The sequence below is a fragment of the Mustela putorius genome, unplaced genomic scaffold (genome assembly GCF_011764305.1).
Source record: "Mustela putorius furo isolate JIRA1106 unplaced genomic scaffold, ASM1176430v1.1 tig00003962_pilon_pilon_pilon, whole genome shotgun sequence".
In the NCBI taxonomy this organism is placed as follows: Eukaryota; Metazoa; Chordata; class Mammalia; order Carnivora; family Mustelidae; genus Mustela; species Mustela putorius.
The window spans coordinates 13,038,768-13,051,553 of record NW_025422106.1 but is presented as its reverse complement, the minus strand read 5'-3'; the positions used below and the strand labels follow the sequence as shown (position 1 = coordinate 13,051,553).

General features: G+C 36.1%; 1 protein-coding gene across 1 annotated transcript in view; it reads right to left on the bottom strand.

Moving 5' to 3' along the window:
• The window catches only part of BRIP1 (BRCA1 interacting helicase 1), a 180,137-nt gene that overhangs the window by 147,431 nt on the left and 19,920 nt on the right, over positions 1 to 12,786 (bottom strand). The window contains exon 6 of the mRNA XM_045070134.1: positions 11,519 to 11,638. Coding sequence (XP_044926069.1) covers positions 11,519 to 11,638 — 120 coding nt within the window. The remainder of the gene's footprint in view (positions 1 to 11,518; positions 11,639 to 12,786) is intronic.

Sequence of the window (12,786 nt, the reverse complement as noted above, 5' to 3'; positions counted from 1 at the left end):
GCTACAATAGGAAATCCTGCATTTTTCTCAACTTTGGCCATTTTTTCATTCAATTTTTAATTATGTCCGTACCTACTAGGTTCAGGTCCTATGCCAGATGCTGGTTATTAAAAAGGTAGCAAGAGAGACACGTAACACTTGTCCTTATGGACAGCCTGACAGAGGCAAACAAAACAGTTAAATCTACAAATAAGTATATAATTATAAAATTTGGTAAGCATTGTAAAGAAAAGAACAGGGTGCTGAGAGAAAGACTAAAAGAGGAATGAATCTTAAATTAATTATCTATATGGTACTGAATATAATATGGCCTGTAAAAGTGCAAAAAAGAACTTTCACCCAAGGTCATCTGGAAGAGTTTATTCACGGGCAGAATAGTGAGGTGGTTGAGAGAATCAATTCTAGGGCCAGACTGCCTGGGTTTTAAACTAGCCTCTACTCAACAGCTGTGACATGAACAAGCCACTTAAATTCTTGTGCCTCAATTTCCACATATGTCATTGGGGGAAATATTTATACCTTTCTAAAGGGCTATTATAAGGAGTGAGTTAAATTCCTTTGTTTTATTTGGAAAACTGTCAAATCCACAGAAAAGTTAAAAGAACTTGCAATAGGTGTTAACTCATAAGAACCTGTTTCTACCAGATGAACTAATATTTCTAGAATGTTTAGAAGAGTTTCTGACACACAGTAAGCATCATATCACTATGTAAAGAGTAATATTAAATAAAAGTAAATTAAACTGTTAGAAAATGACTTGTAAAATAATTTCAGAGAAAACTAGTCATTTTCTCTGGAGATCCTAGAGAACATCTTAAATATTGATGTGAGGGAGACGAAGAAAGGGGAAGAGAGAGCGGAAAAGACAGAAAAGAAAGAAAAGACAGGGGCATGTAAGAAGAAAAAGGAGAAAAAACCCCCAAGGTTTGCCCAACATCAACACTTTATCGAAGGTCAACAGCGCACTCTACTGGACCCACATCTCCTCTACACACTAGGCAAAAATAACGAATGCTACTGCTGTACTAAATCAAAAAATATAACTGCTTTTAGAAAAGTATACAGTTGATGTTAGCATTGATTTAATGAATAAATAAAAATCAGGTATAAGCACAAGAATGAGTCTATAGCAATACCTCAGCTGTTGTGAAGATTTAATAAAAGAGTAAAGAGAATGGAAATAAATTATGGAGAAAATGATTATGCATGGTGGAACGAAGTAAAATCAGAGTGGTAATACTATTAAAAAAATAATGTTTCTCTTAACTATATTTGACCTGGAGACTAATGCCTTACTAGACCTTTAATGTTTGAATTATCAGTAAAACAGAGAATCTAGGGGCGCCTGGGTGGCTCAGTGGGTTAAGCCGCTGCCTTCGGCTCAGGTCATGATCTCAGGGTCCTGGGATCGAGTCCCGCATCGGGCTCTCTGCTCAGCAGGGAGCCTGCTTCCTTCTCTCTCTCTCTCTCTCTCTGCCTGCCTCTCAGTGTACTTGTAATTTCTCTGTCAAATAAATAAATAAAATCTTAAAAAAAAAGAGAGAGAGAATCTAAAATGTAAGGAAAGAGAATAGCAGTGGACATTGGAAGATAATTATGTAAAGAGGAGGTATTGACACGATTTCCTGACTTGAAGAGACAGCAAGGACACTTGAGATGATAGGATGGTAAAAAGACAACTATCGAATCTCCAATCGATAGGCTGGAAACTAAATTATTTCAATGGAAACTATGAAAATTATAAAGAAAAACTTAAACTTTAAACTTAAAAAGTTTAATGTTGAATTCAGAGGAAAAGAGAAATCATTAATTATTTTTTATCATGCCTTTATGAAGGAAAGTTTTTCAAGAGAAAAAACTATGGATTCTAAATGTATAAAGACTGCAACATTTACATTTTTGTAGGAGTAAGAGAACTAAACCATTAATTTATGAATTCAAATAAATATTCTCTCAAAAATAAATTCTGTCTTCCCTATATCATCTTATAAGAACCAAAACAGATTTTAAATGTATAAAGACTGCAACATTTACATTTTTGTAAGGGTAAGAGAACTAAACCATTAATTTATGAATCCAAATAAATATTCTCCCAAAAATAATTTGTCTTCTCTATATCATCTTATAAGAACCAAAACCAAAACCAAAACGGGATGTCTCAGTGTATTAAGAGGCTGCTTTCAGCTCAAGTCATGATCCCAGGGACCTGGGATCAAGCCCTGCATCAGGCTCCTTGCTCAGCAGGGACCTGTTTTTCTGTCTTTCTGCTTGCGCTACCCACCCCCTAGCCCTCACTGCTATGCTCACTCTCTCTCTCTCTACCTGTGTCAACTAAACAGACAGGATCTTAAAAAGAAAAAGAACCAAAATAGAGAAAGCAGCCTTAGAATTTAGAAGTGTTAGAGCTAAAAGCGATATAAGGTATATTAAATCTAGTCCCACCTTCTTTTCCCTCCGATTTGAAGGAACAGATCCTGAAAAAAATGTTACTTGCCCAAGTCTCTCAATTTATCTTATTCAAGATGTTTGGTTTATCTTGATTAAAATGTGATCTACCGATCTACCAAATGTGATGCATGCGATATATCAACTAAGAAAAGATCTAAAATATGGCTGCACTTTAAACATTACTTAATCTAAGGTTTTGGTGATAAATTAATTTCAGAAGCTGCTATACAGTATTAAATCTTACGAAACTATATATTTTCCTTCCACTTCCTTATGAAATCACATATTCCAAAATTGACAGAAAACACTTTTGTGATTTATAATAAGCCACTCAGCAAATATTAAGAAGTGTTATACAATGGGGAAAGAACAGCAATATGCAAAAGAAAAAACTTAACCATCATCATATACTCCACTCAAATATTAACTTAAAATAGATTAAAGACTTGGGACGCCTGGGTGGCTCAGTTGGTTGAGCGGCTGCCTTCGGCTCAGGTCATGGTCCCAGCGTCCTGGGATTGAGTCCTACATCGGGCTCCTTGCTCCGCAGGGAGCCTGCTTCTCCCTCTGACTCTGCCTGCCACTCTGTCTGCCTGTGCTTCCTGTCTCTCTCTCTGACAAATAAATAGATAAAATCTTTAAAAAAAAATAGATTAAAGACTTGAACATAAGACCCAAAATCACAAAACTCTTAGAAGAAAACATAGGTGGTAAGTTCCTATGTCAGGTCTTGGCAATGATTTTTTAAGTCTGACCAAAATCAAAAACAACAAGCCAAAAATAAACAAGTGTAACTATATCAAACTAAAAGACTTCTGCCAGTAAAGGAAACCATCAGCAAAATAAAAAAGCAACCTACTGAATAGGAAGAATCATTTGCAAATCCCATGTCTGATAAGGGGCTAGTATCCGAAATATATCAAGAACTCATATAACTCAATAGCAGAAAAACCAACCAATCCAATTTAAGAACGGGCAGAAGAGGGACACCTGGCTGGCCCAGTCAACAGACAACCCAACTCTTGATCCCGTGGTCATGAGTTCAAACCCCACACTGGGCAGAAGATCTAAATAGACATTTTTCTAAAGAAGACATACAGATGGGCAAAAGGTATATAAAGATACTCAACATCATTAATCATCAGGTAAATGCAAATCAAAACCACAATGAGCTCTCATCTCACAAGCTGTTAGAATGACTATTATCAAAAAGATAAGAAATAACACACTTTGGTGAGGATGTACAGCAAAGGGAACCCTTGTGCACTGTTGGTGGGAATGTAAATCAATGCAGCCACTATAGAAAATGGTATGGGTGTTACTAAAAAGTTAAAAATATAACCACCATATATGACCCAGCAATTCCATGTATGGGCACTGATCCAAAGAAAATAAAAACACTCAAAAAGATATATGGGGGAGTCTAGGTAACTCAGTCAGTTAAGCATCTGACTCTTGATTTCACCTCAAGTCATGATCTCAGGATCATGAGATTGAGTCCCACATTGGGCTCTGTGCTGGGCATGGAGCCTGCTTAGGATTCTCTTTCTCCCTCTCCCTCTGGGAAAAAAAAAAAAAAAAGATTATGTACCCCTGTGTTCACTGCAGCATTATTTACAATAGCTGAGTTACAGAGGGGTGCCTGGGTGGTTTGGTGAGTTAAGCATCTGACTCTGGCTTAGGTCATGATGTCAGGGTCCTGGGATGGAGGCTTGCTTGCATCAGGCTCTCTGCTTAGCGGAGAGACGGCTTGTCTCTTTCTCCCTCCCCCTGCTCATACACTCTTTCCCTCTCAAGTAATAAAATAAAATAATAGCTGAGATACGGAAACAACCTCAGCGACAAATGGATAAAAAAAAAGTATATATACACAATGGAATAATTATTCAGTCATAAATAAGAATGAGATCTTGACATTTGCAACAATGTGAAAAAAAGACTTCAAAGATGTTACGGTAAGTGAGTAAGTCTGACAGAGAAAGATAAATATGGCATGATCTTGCTTATACGTAAAACCTAAAAAAAAAAAAAAAAAAAAAATGTACACAAAAAAGTTCATAGAGAACAGACTGGTGGTTGCCAGAGGCAGGGGGGTGAGGTGGGAGAAGTGGGTGAAGGGAGTGAAAGGCACAAACTTTCAGTTATAAAGTAAGTCATAAAGATGTAATGTACGCATGGTGACCAGTTAACACTATATTTTATATTTGAAAGTTGCTAAGAGAGTAAATCTTGAAAGCTCTCATCATAAAAAAAAAGTTTGTAACTATAAAAGGTGATCATTTCAATCATTAGGATACACTTGAAAATGTCAGTTACACCTCTATTCAAAAGGAAAAAAAGAGAGAAAGGGGAAAACTGGTACGTTATACCAGTAGCAAAGTAAGTTTCTAAACAATACCTCTACAAAGATTCCTTTCTTTAAGTAAATTACCTCTACTCATATCCCCATTATTCTTTCTTACATCGATGGAAATGATCAGTCCACATTCTTTGAAAAACTAGAGATATTATCTAATGCTAAACGTCCACGAGATTTACACTAAAAATGCTACCATCTACTTTTAAAATTAAGATGACAGTCAAGGGTGCCTGGGTGGCTCGGTGGGTTAAGCTGCTGCCTTCGGCTCAGGTCATGGTCTCAGGGTACTGGGATCGAGTCCCGCATCGGGCTGTCTGCTCAGCAGGGAGCCTGCTTCCTCCTCTCTCTCTTTGCCTGCCTCTCTGCTTACTTGTGATCTCTCTCTGTCAAATAAATAAATAAAATCTTAAAAAAAAAAAAAAAAGATGACAGTCAAAACACACAACTCTACACTGGGGCACCTGGGTGCTCACTCATTTAAGTGTCCAACTCTCAGTTTTGAGTCAGGTCATGATCTCAGAGTTCATGAGATCCAGTTCCACATCAGGCTCCATGCTCAGCTTAGAGTCTGCTTGGGATTCTCTCCCTATGCCCCCTACCCATCCCCCTGCTCTCAGAAGCATGCTCTCTCTCTAAAATAAATAAATAAAATAAAATAAAACACATACACAAATCTGTAGGTTAACAATTTACCAATTTACCAAAAAAATGAAAATATTAACTACAATCTTACATTTTGTACTAATAAAGTTTCTATTTTAACTGGTTACAAAAAAATTAGAATAATTTTGTATGGAAGAAAAAAATAACACTGAAAATATAGATCATGTTACCGAAGTATTTGTGAGTTTTTCCCTAACTATTCAGAAAGTACTTAAAATTTTATATTCATGTTTTTGACTATAGACTACAAAAAAAGGAACAATTATTAGCGCTCAACCACATGGTTTCTCTATCATTGCAGTACTTTATATATGTTGAATTAGTATGGCATATACCACTTACATCTTTTTACAAACAAAAGTTCTATCTCACACTACTGAAATGTTATCATTTGAGTTACTAGGTTGAATTGAGAAATTTAGTTTAACAGTCTTCAAACTTAAATTATCAGAAACCCATACTTTTAATATTATAAATAATAAATCACCCACCTATAACAAATATTGCATTTCTACAGCAATATAATTATACCACCAATAGCCAAGGAAACAAAACATAAATTCTGGCTTAAAAATATAACTGATAAAAAAGATATGGATATACAAGTATAAATACAATTACACCTTACCAAAAGGAGGACCATAATAAATCATTAACGTAGAATATAACCAGAAGGAGAAATCAATCAAAGCACTTGGCTTAAAATTAAGGTACCTAGCCAGGAACTCTGCCTATAATTGGTCTAGACTCTAAAGCAGGTGCAGCCATAGACATCCTTAACAGATATTAAAAGAACTTGTTACTTAATTATAAACCTAATTCCTCAAAATTAGTATCAATCAATTCTATATAATACATTTTAGCAGCATTCAAAGATAACTACATATACTAATTAAATTATTAATATTATATATTTATTACCAACATACAACTATGTAACCATTTGCTGCTACTACGATCACTACTGTTACTACTTCTACTACCACTTACCACTTAATAAGCCCTAAAATATGCCAAGTGTATTTAATCACTTTATAAATATTATAAATATTTATAAATATTTTTAGGTACTATTACTATCCCCATTTAACAAACAGGGAAACTGAAGTAGCAATAGTTTAAAAACTTCATCAAGGTTACACAGGTAGTAAAAAGCAGAGCTGTGATTAAAACCCAGGCAGTATGATTTAAGTTCATTCTCTTAACCAATAAAAACAAAACAAAATTTAAAAATCCACTTCTCTAGGTGCACCTGGGTGGCTCAGTCAGTTAAGCGTCTCTTTATTTTGGCTCGGTCATAATACCACAGTCATGAGGTCAAGTCCCAGGTTGGGCCCCACACTGGGCATGAAGCCTGCTTAAGATTGTCTCTCCCTCTTCCCCCATCTCTCCCGCTACACACTGGCTTGCATGCATGCTCTCTCTCTCTCTCTCCATGTATGTATGTATGTATGTATGTATGTATGTGTGTGTATAATTAATTAATTTTATTTGGTCTCATTTTTTTAAAAAAATCCACTTCTCTTATTTTAGCTATTTTTTTTAAAGATTTTATTTATTTATTTGACAGACAGATCACAAGTAGGCAGAGAGGCAGGCAGAGAGAGAGAGAGGAGGAAGCAGGCTTCCTGATGAGCAGAAAGCCCGATGCGGGGCTCAATCCAAGGACCCTGAGACCATGACCTGAGCCGAAAGCAGAGGCTTTAACCCACTGAGCCACCCAGGCGCCCCTTATTTTAGCTATTATTAATCACATCTTATCCTATGCTTGATTTCTTTATTCTTAAAGCTTCTACATGATATTTCTTCCCTTTATGTTGGTATGAGAATCCTGCTTTGATGACTCCAGGATTTCTAAGAGGCATTTTAGAGAGAATGTATAATAAAGTGATTAAAGCATTTGCCAGAGCATCATACTGCTTACATAAGATTTAGCTCTAATATTTGCCTGATTTGTGACCTTAACCAAATTACTTACTTCTCAGAGTATTCTTATCTGTAAAATAAGAATAATATTACCTGCCTATGCCATTGTAAGAATTCAAGAATATTCTACTAATAAATATTTATTGGACAACTAATACACACTATATGCTATTTTAAGTACTAAAGATACACATGAAAAAGACTGACATTATATTCTAACAGAGCAGATCGATAATAAACAGGTAGATAAGGATAAGAGCTATGAACATAAGGCAATGTTAAAGAAAATGAGGGAGAAAACATAGGCAGAGGCAAATACATAGCATATATTATTATTGACAGTTTAATAGTAAAAGCTCCTGAGATGACTTCAACTATAAGCCTTCTGTAAAGATAACCAACAACTTTCCCCCCACTCTGCATTTTTAAGAATTTAAATGAAGACTATTCAAGGGCAGGGAATATAGTTTTCATTCACCCAGCCTTTACTAGGTTCCTAGCACAAAGCTAGGTGCTTAAAACATAAAGATGAATAAAACACGGGGCACCTGGGTGGCTCAGTGGGTTAAAGCCTCTGCTTTCAGCTCAGGTCATGATCCCAAGGTCCTGGGATTGAGTCCCATGTCGGGCTCTCTGCTCAGCAAGGAGCCTGCTTCCCCCTCTCCCTCTGCCTGCCTCTCTGCCTACTTATGATCTCTGTCTGTCAAATAAATAAAATCTTTAAAAAAAAAAAAGAAACCAGTCACAGCCTTCAAGGAGGTCTCAATATACTACAGAACCTGGTATTTCCTTAATAGAACTTAGAACCTTGCAGAGAAGATAATAGGGATAAGTGTTAAAATTCTAGAAGTACAAGGAACATTTCAGATGGGAATCTAACCCCAAATTGGGGATATCGAGGAAGGCTTTCTGAAGAATTAGCAGAAGTTAATTAAAAAAAAAAAAAAGAAAAAGGGAGGAGCAGAAAGGGCAAAAGAAAACAATACGTTTATAAAGGTCTTATCACTATACAGATAAACAGGAAGACTTACATGCCATCTAAAGACTTCTGGAATTTGTCCCATAATCAATGAGTTTGTTCATTCCTACCAGAAAAATCAAAAGTATAGACAGAATATATGAAGCAATAGTTTTAAGATACAGGATATCAGGTAAGAAAGAGTGATCTCAGAGAGGTAGGAAATAAATGAGATAGGCCCTATGATTGCCTAGGCTTACTGTCTTGAGAGAATTTCTAGTCTGCCCTAGGGAAGGGGAACCCAGATTTAGCCCAGCAAACCTGAGCTGAAGAGACATTGCTCTTTAGTCCAGGAAGTCAGAGAAGACTCAAGTTCATAATACTGAAGTAGAGAGAGCTGCACAAAGAATGATTTCCAGAGATCTGTAAAGGGACCTCTCAGGTATCTAGCATAGTATTGATCAACATATGTGAGAGAGTAAACAAACCAAGACAGTGGAAAGAACCACCCAAAATGATAAGGCATTCACACAGGGCATGGAATAGTGCCTATTCCCACCAGCCAGACCGGAAAAACCTAACAATTCATAGAACATTAGGTAGAGGACCCTGAAGGAGCTAGCCTCTGTTGAGGTAAACTATGACTAAATTCTGCTCAGGTCCCACCTGACAAATCCTAAAAGCATACCCAAAAAGATCAAGTTGATTCCAAGTAATTTAATTTTGTTCTGCATCTCAGAACAAAACTCATGGGTATTAAGGAGGGCATATATTACATGGAACACTGGGTGTTATATGCAAGCAATGAATCATGGAATGCAACAACAAAAACTAATATGTACTATATGGTGACTAGCATAACAGAACATAATTTTTTTAAAAAATAACAAAATTAGAGCATTTATAGAAATATAATAACATCCGGGACACTTGGGTGATTCAGTCAGTTAAGTGTCTGCCTTGAGCTCAAATCATGATCCTGGGGGCGCCTGGGTGGCTCAGCAGGTTAAAGCCTCTGCCTTTGGCTCAGGTCATGATCCCAGGGTCCTGGGATCGAGCCCCACGTCTGGCTCTCTGCTCAGGAGGGAACATGCTTCCCCCTCTCTCTCTGCCTGCCTTTCTGCCTACTTGTGATCTCTGTCAAATAAATAAATAGATAAATCTTAAAAAAAAAAAAAAGATCATGATCCTGGGGTCCTGGGATCAAACTCTGAATCGGGCTTCCTGCTCAGCAGGGAATCTGCTTCTCCCTCTCCCTCTGCCACTCCCCCAGCTCCTGCTTGCTCGCTCGCTCTCTCTCTCACTCACTCTCCCTCTCACATAAAGAAAATCTTTAAAAATATATATACGTAATAACATTCAACACCCAGCAGGTAAAATTCACAACATCTTAAATTTAATTTAAAAAAAACCAAGCATGGGGGCATCTGGGTGGCTCAGTGGGTTAAGCCTCTGCTTTCGGCTCAGGTCATGATCTCAGGGTCCTGGGATCAAGCCCCGCATCGGGCTCTCTGCTCAGCGGGGAGCCTGCTTCCCCCTCTCTCTCTCTGCCTGCCTCTCTGCCTACCTGTGATCTTTCTCTCTATCAAATAAATAAAAAAATAAAATCTAAAAAAAAAAAAAGGAAGAGATGTTTAATAATTAGAAAAAATAAACAAGCATGATTCCATCTATATAAAACTATGGAAATGAAAACTATCTATAGTGACTGAAAAAAAAAGCTTAAGGATGCCTGGGGATAGGGGGATTTGGGCAAAAAAAAGATCCATTGGTCTATCTTTGGGATGGATCTTTCCCAGGCCTTATTTTATAGTATCGTATCTTGTACAGGCCATTCAGAAGATATTTGATACCCCAATTTTACAGATCTTATAAAAGTTAACATATTTCATTATATAATATCAAAAAAGTCACATTCTATACTGTCACCACCACTATCATGAGGAAAGTCTATAAGTATCATAAAACTGCCAAGCTCAGAGTGGAATATACAGTTCTTCAAAATACTGATTTTCACTTAAATTTTATCAGACTTTGTTTATTTCAAGAATTACCATCATTCAAAGAAAAAAAAAAGAAAGAAAGAAAAAGAAATTACCATCATTCATCTGTCTTTCACTCTTCCAAGTAAAAATGATGTTCCATGAAAAAAAATAGCTAGGTTCAGCTAACAATCCAAACTATGCTACAAGTGTTTTTCCTCAAGATAATCATCCTACTCCTATATGCAAAACATTTAGAGTACTACTCACTTCTTCACACAGAATGTTAAAAAGGGTTAAGGTCGGGACGCCTGGGTGGCTAAGTTGGTTAAGCAGCTGCCTTCGGCTCAGGTCATGGTCCCAGCGTCCTGGGATGGGCTCCTTGCTCAGCGGGGAGCCTGCTTCTCCCTCTGCTTCTGCCTGCCATTCTATCTGCCTGTGCTCGCTCTCTCCCCTTCTCTCTCTCTGATAAATAAATAAAATCTTTCGAAAAAAAAATAAAATAAAATAAAAATAAAAATAAAAAAATAAAAAGGCTTAAGGTCTTTTTAGCTGTTCTGTTCACACAGAATGTTAAAAAAGCCTAAGGTCTTAGTAACTTTTACTACTTCATCAAGGACATTCTTAAGTGTAACTGTCTTTTTTTTAACTGTATACTAATGACGGTGAAGAAAACTACTATTGAAACAGCATGGTACCACTATCTTGATTACGGTAAGGTACTGACAATTTTATCCATTGTTGCTTTTGCACCATCAATGCAAATGTCAAGACAGTTTTCAAAAAGGCAAATAACATCCTATTATTACTAATATTATATGCCTGAGAAAAAAACAACAGTAATCTTTAGAGTTCCCTGGACTACTCCTTGAAAATGATCTGCTCTAAGGAGAATGAGAAAAATTATCGGAAAGTAAAGTCCACAACTTTAGAATATACAAGAGGAAAAAAAACCTTTCGGATTTTCTAGTCCAATTCTTTCATTTTATAAATGAGGAAATGGGGGCTCCAAGAAAATAGCTTTTCTCACCTCACATATTAGTAGTAGAGATATGATAGTACTTAGAGGACTTCTGAATTATTTTCTACTATACTTTGCATTATTCGATTACTTTTTTTTAAATGAGTTTAGCAAATTCCACATTTTCCTTCTTTAAACTGAACAGTGGCATAAATACATACATTTTGTGGAGAAAAGGAATTTATCTTTCCTAATGGAGAATTGAGTTTTGTGGTCTTGCCTGAAGCAACTTTTGCATCCAAATGATGTACCTCCTTTTCAAAACAATGACGCTTTCTAATCTGTAAACACAGAACCAAAATGAAGTTAAATGTAACAAAAATGTGAGCAGGCCAGTTATTTTTAAAGGTCAAAACAGTTTTTGGTATGTTTTTAGCATTAAAAAAAAAGATGACTATTTCTAACTGGCAATAATCAAATAATTTTTTTTTAAGATTTTATTTATTTACAAATAATTTTTTAAAAATACAAATAAGCACCTTATAACTCTCAAATCCTAACTAAAATGGCTTTAATTAGTCATGTGTCAAAACTACAGTATTATAAAATGATCTTTCATATGATAAAATGATAGTCCTACCATATGGATATCAAATGTAGTATTATAGCAAAGTTCAATTACATATCTAAGTGGAAGGTAAAAGCAAATAAAAATAAAGCTTCATTCTAAATTGTAAAAACTCAGGGCAGCGGAGGGGCTCAGTTGATTGAGTGTCCGTCCAACTCTTGGTTTTGGTTTAGGTCATGATCTCAGGGTTGCAGGATAGAGCCCTATGTGGGGCTCCATGTGAGCCTGCTTGGGATTCTCTTTCCCTTCCCCCTCACTCTCTCTCAAGTAAGTAATTCTTTAAAAATATATATAAATTGAAAAATTTCAGAATAAAAATTTTAAATGTAAATAGTCAAGATTTCCTACATGACAAAATAAATTATTTGATTAATGTTACCATTACTTACTAGATATTTCATAATTCAAATTGTATTTAACTAAATTTCTTCTATAAATCCCACTGTTTTTTTTTTTCCAAACTGTTTATGCCTTTTACTACTTGTCAAAAACTTATTTACTTAAATTATGAAGGGGGGGAGAATTTCTATTGATAATCCCATTCCTACCAAAAAAAAGAAACGAGAGTCAATTAAGTCAGAGAATAAATGTTATATGTTGACCCCTTTCTCACAATATCCAATTCTGTGTTTACATCTTGGAGAAGAAAATATACACGGATTCATACTTCATTTGTAGCCAGTACTTTTCCAAAAATAAACTAATTCATTCTATTTCTAAAATCAAGGTTTGGGGCACCTGGGTGGCTCAGTGGGTTAAGCCTCTGCTTTTGGCTCAGGTCATGATCTCAGGGTCCTGGGATGGAGCCCCACATAGGGCTCTCTGCTCAACAAGCCTGCTTCCTGTTGAGGCTCCAACAGA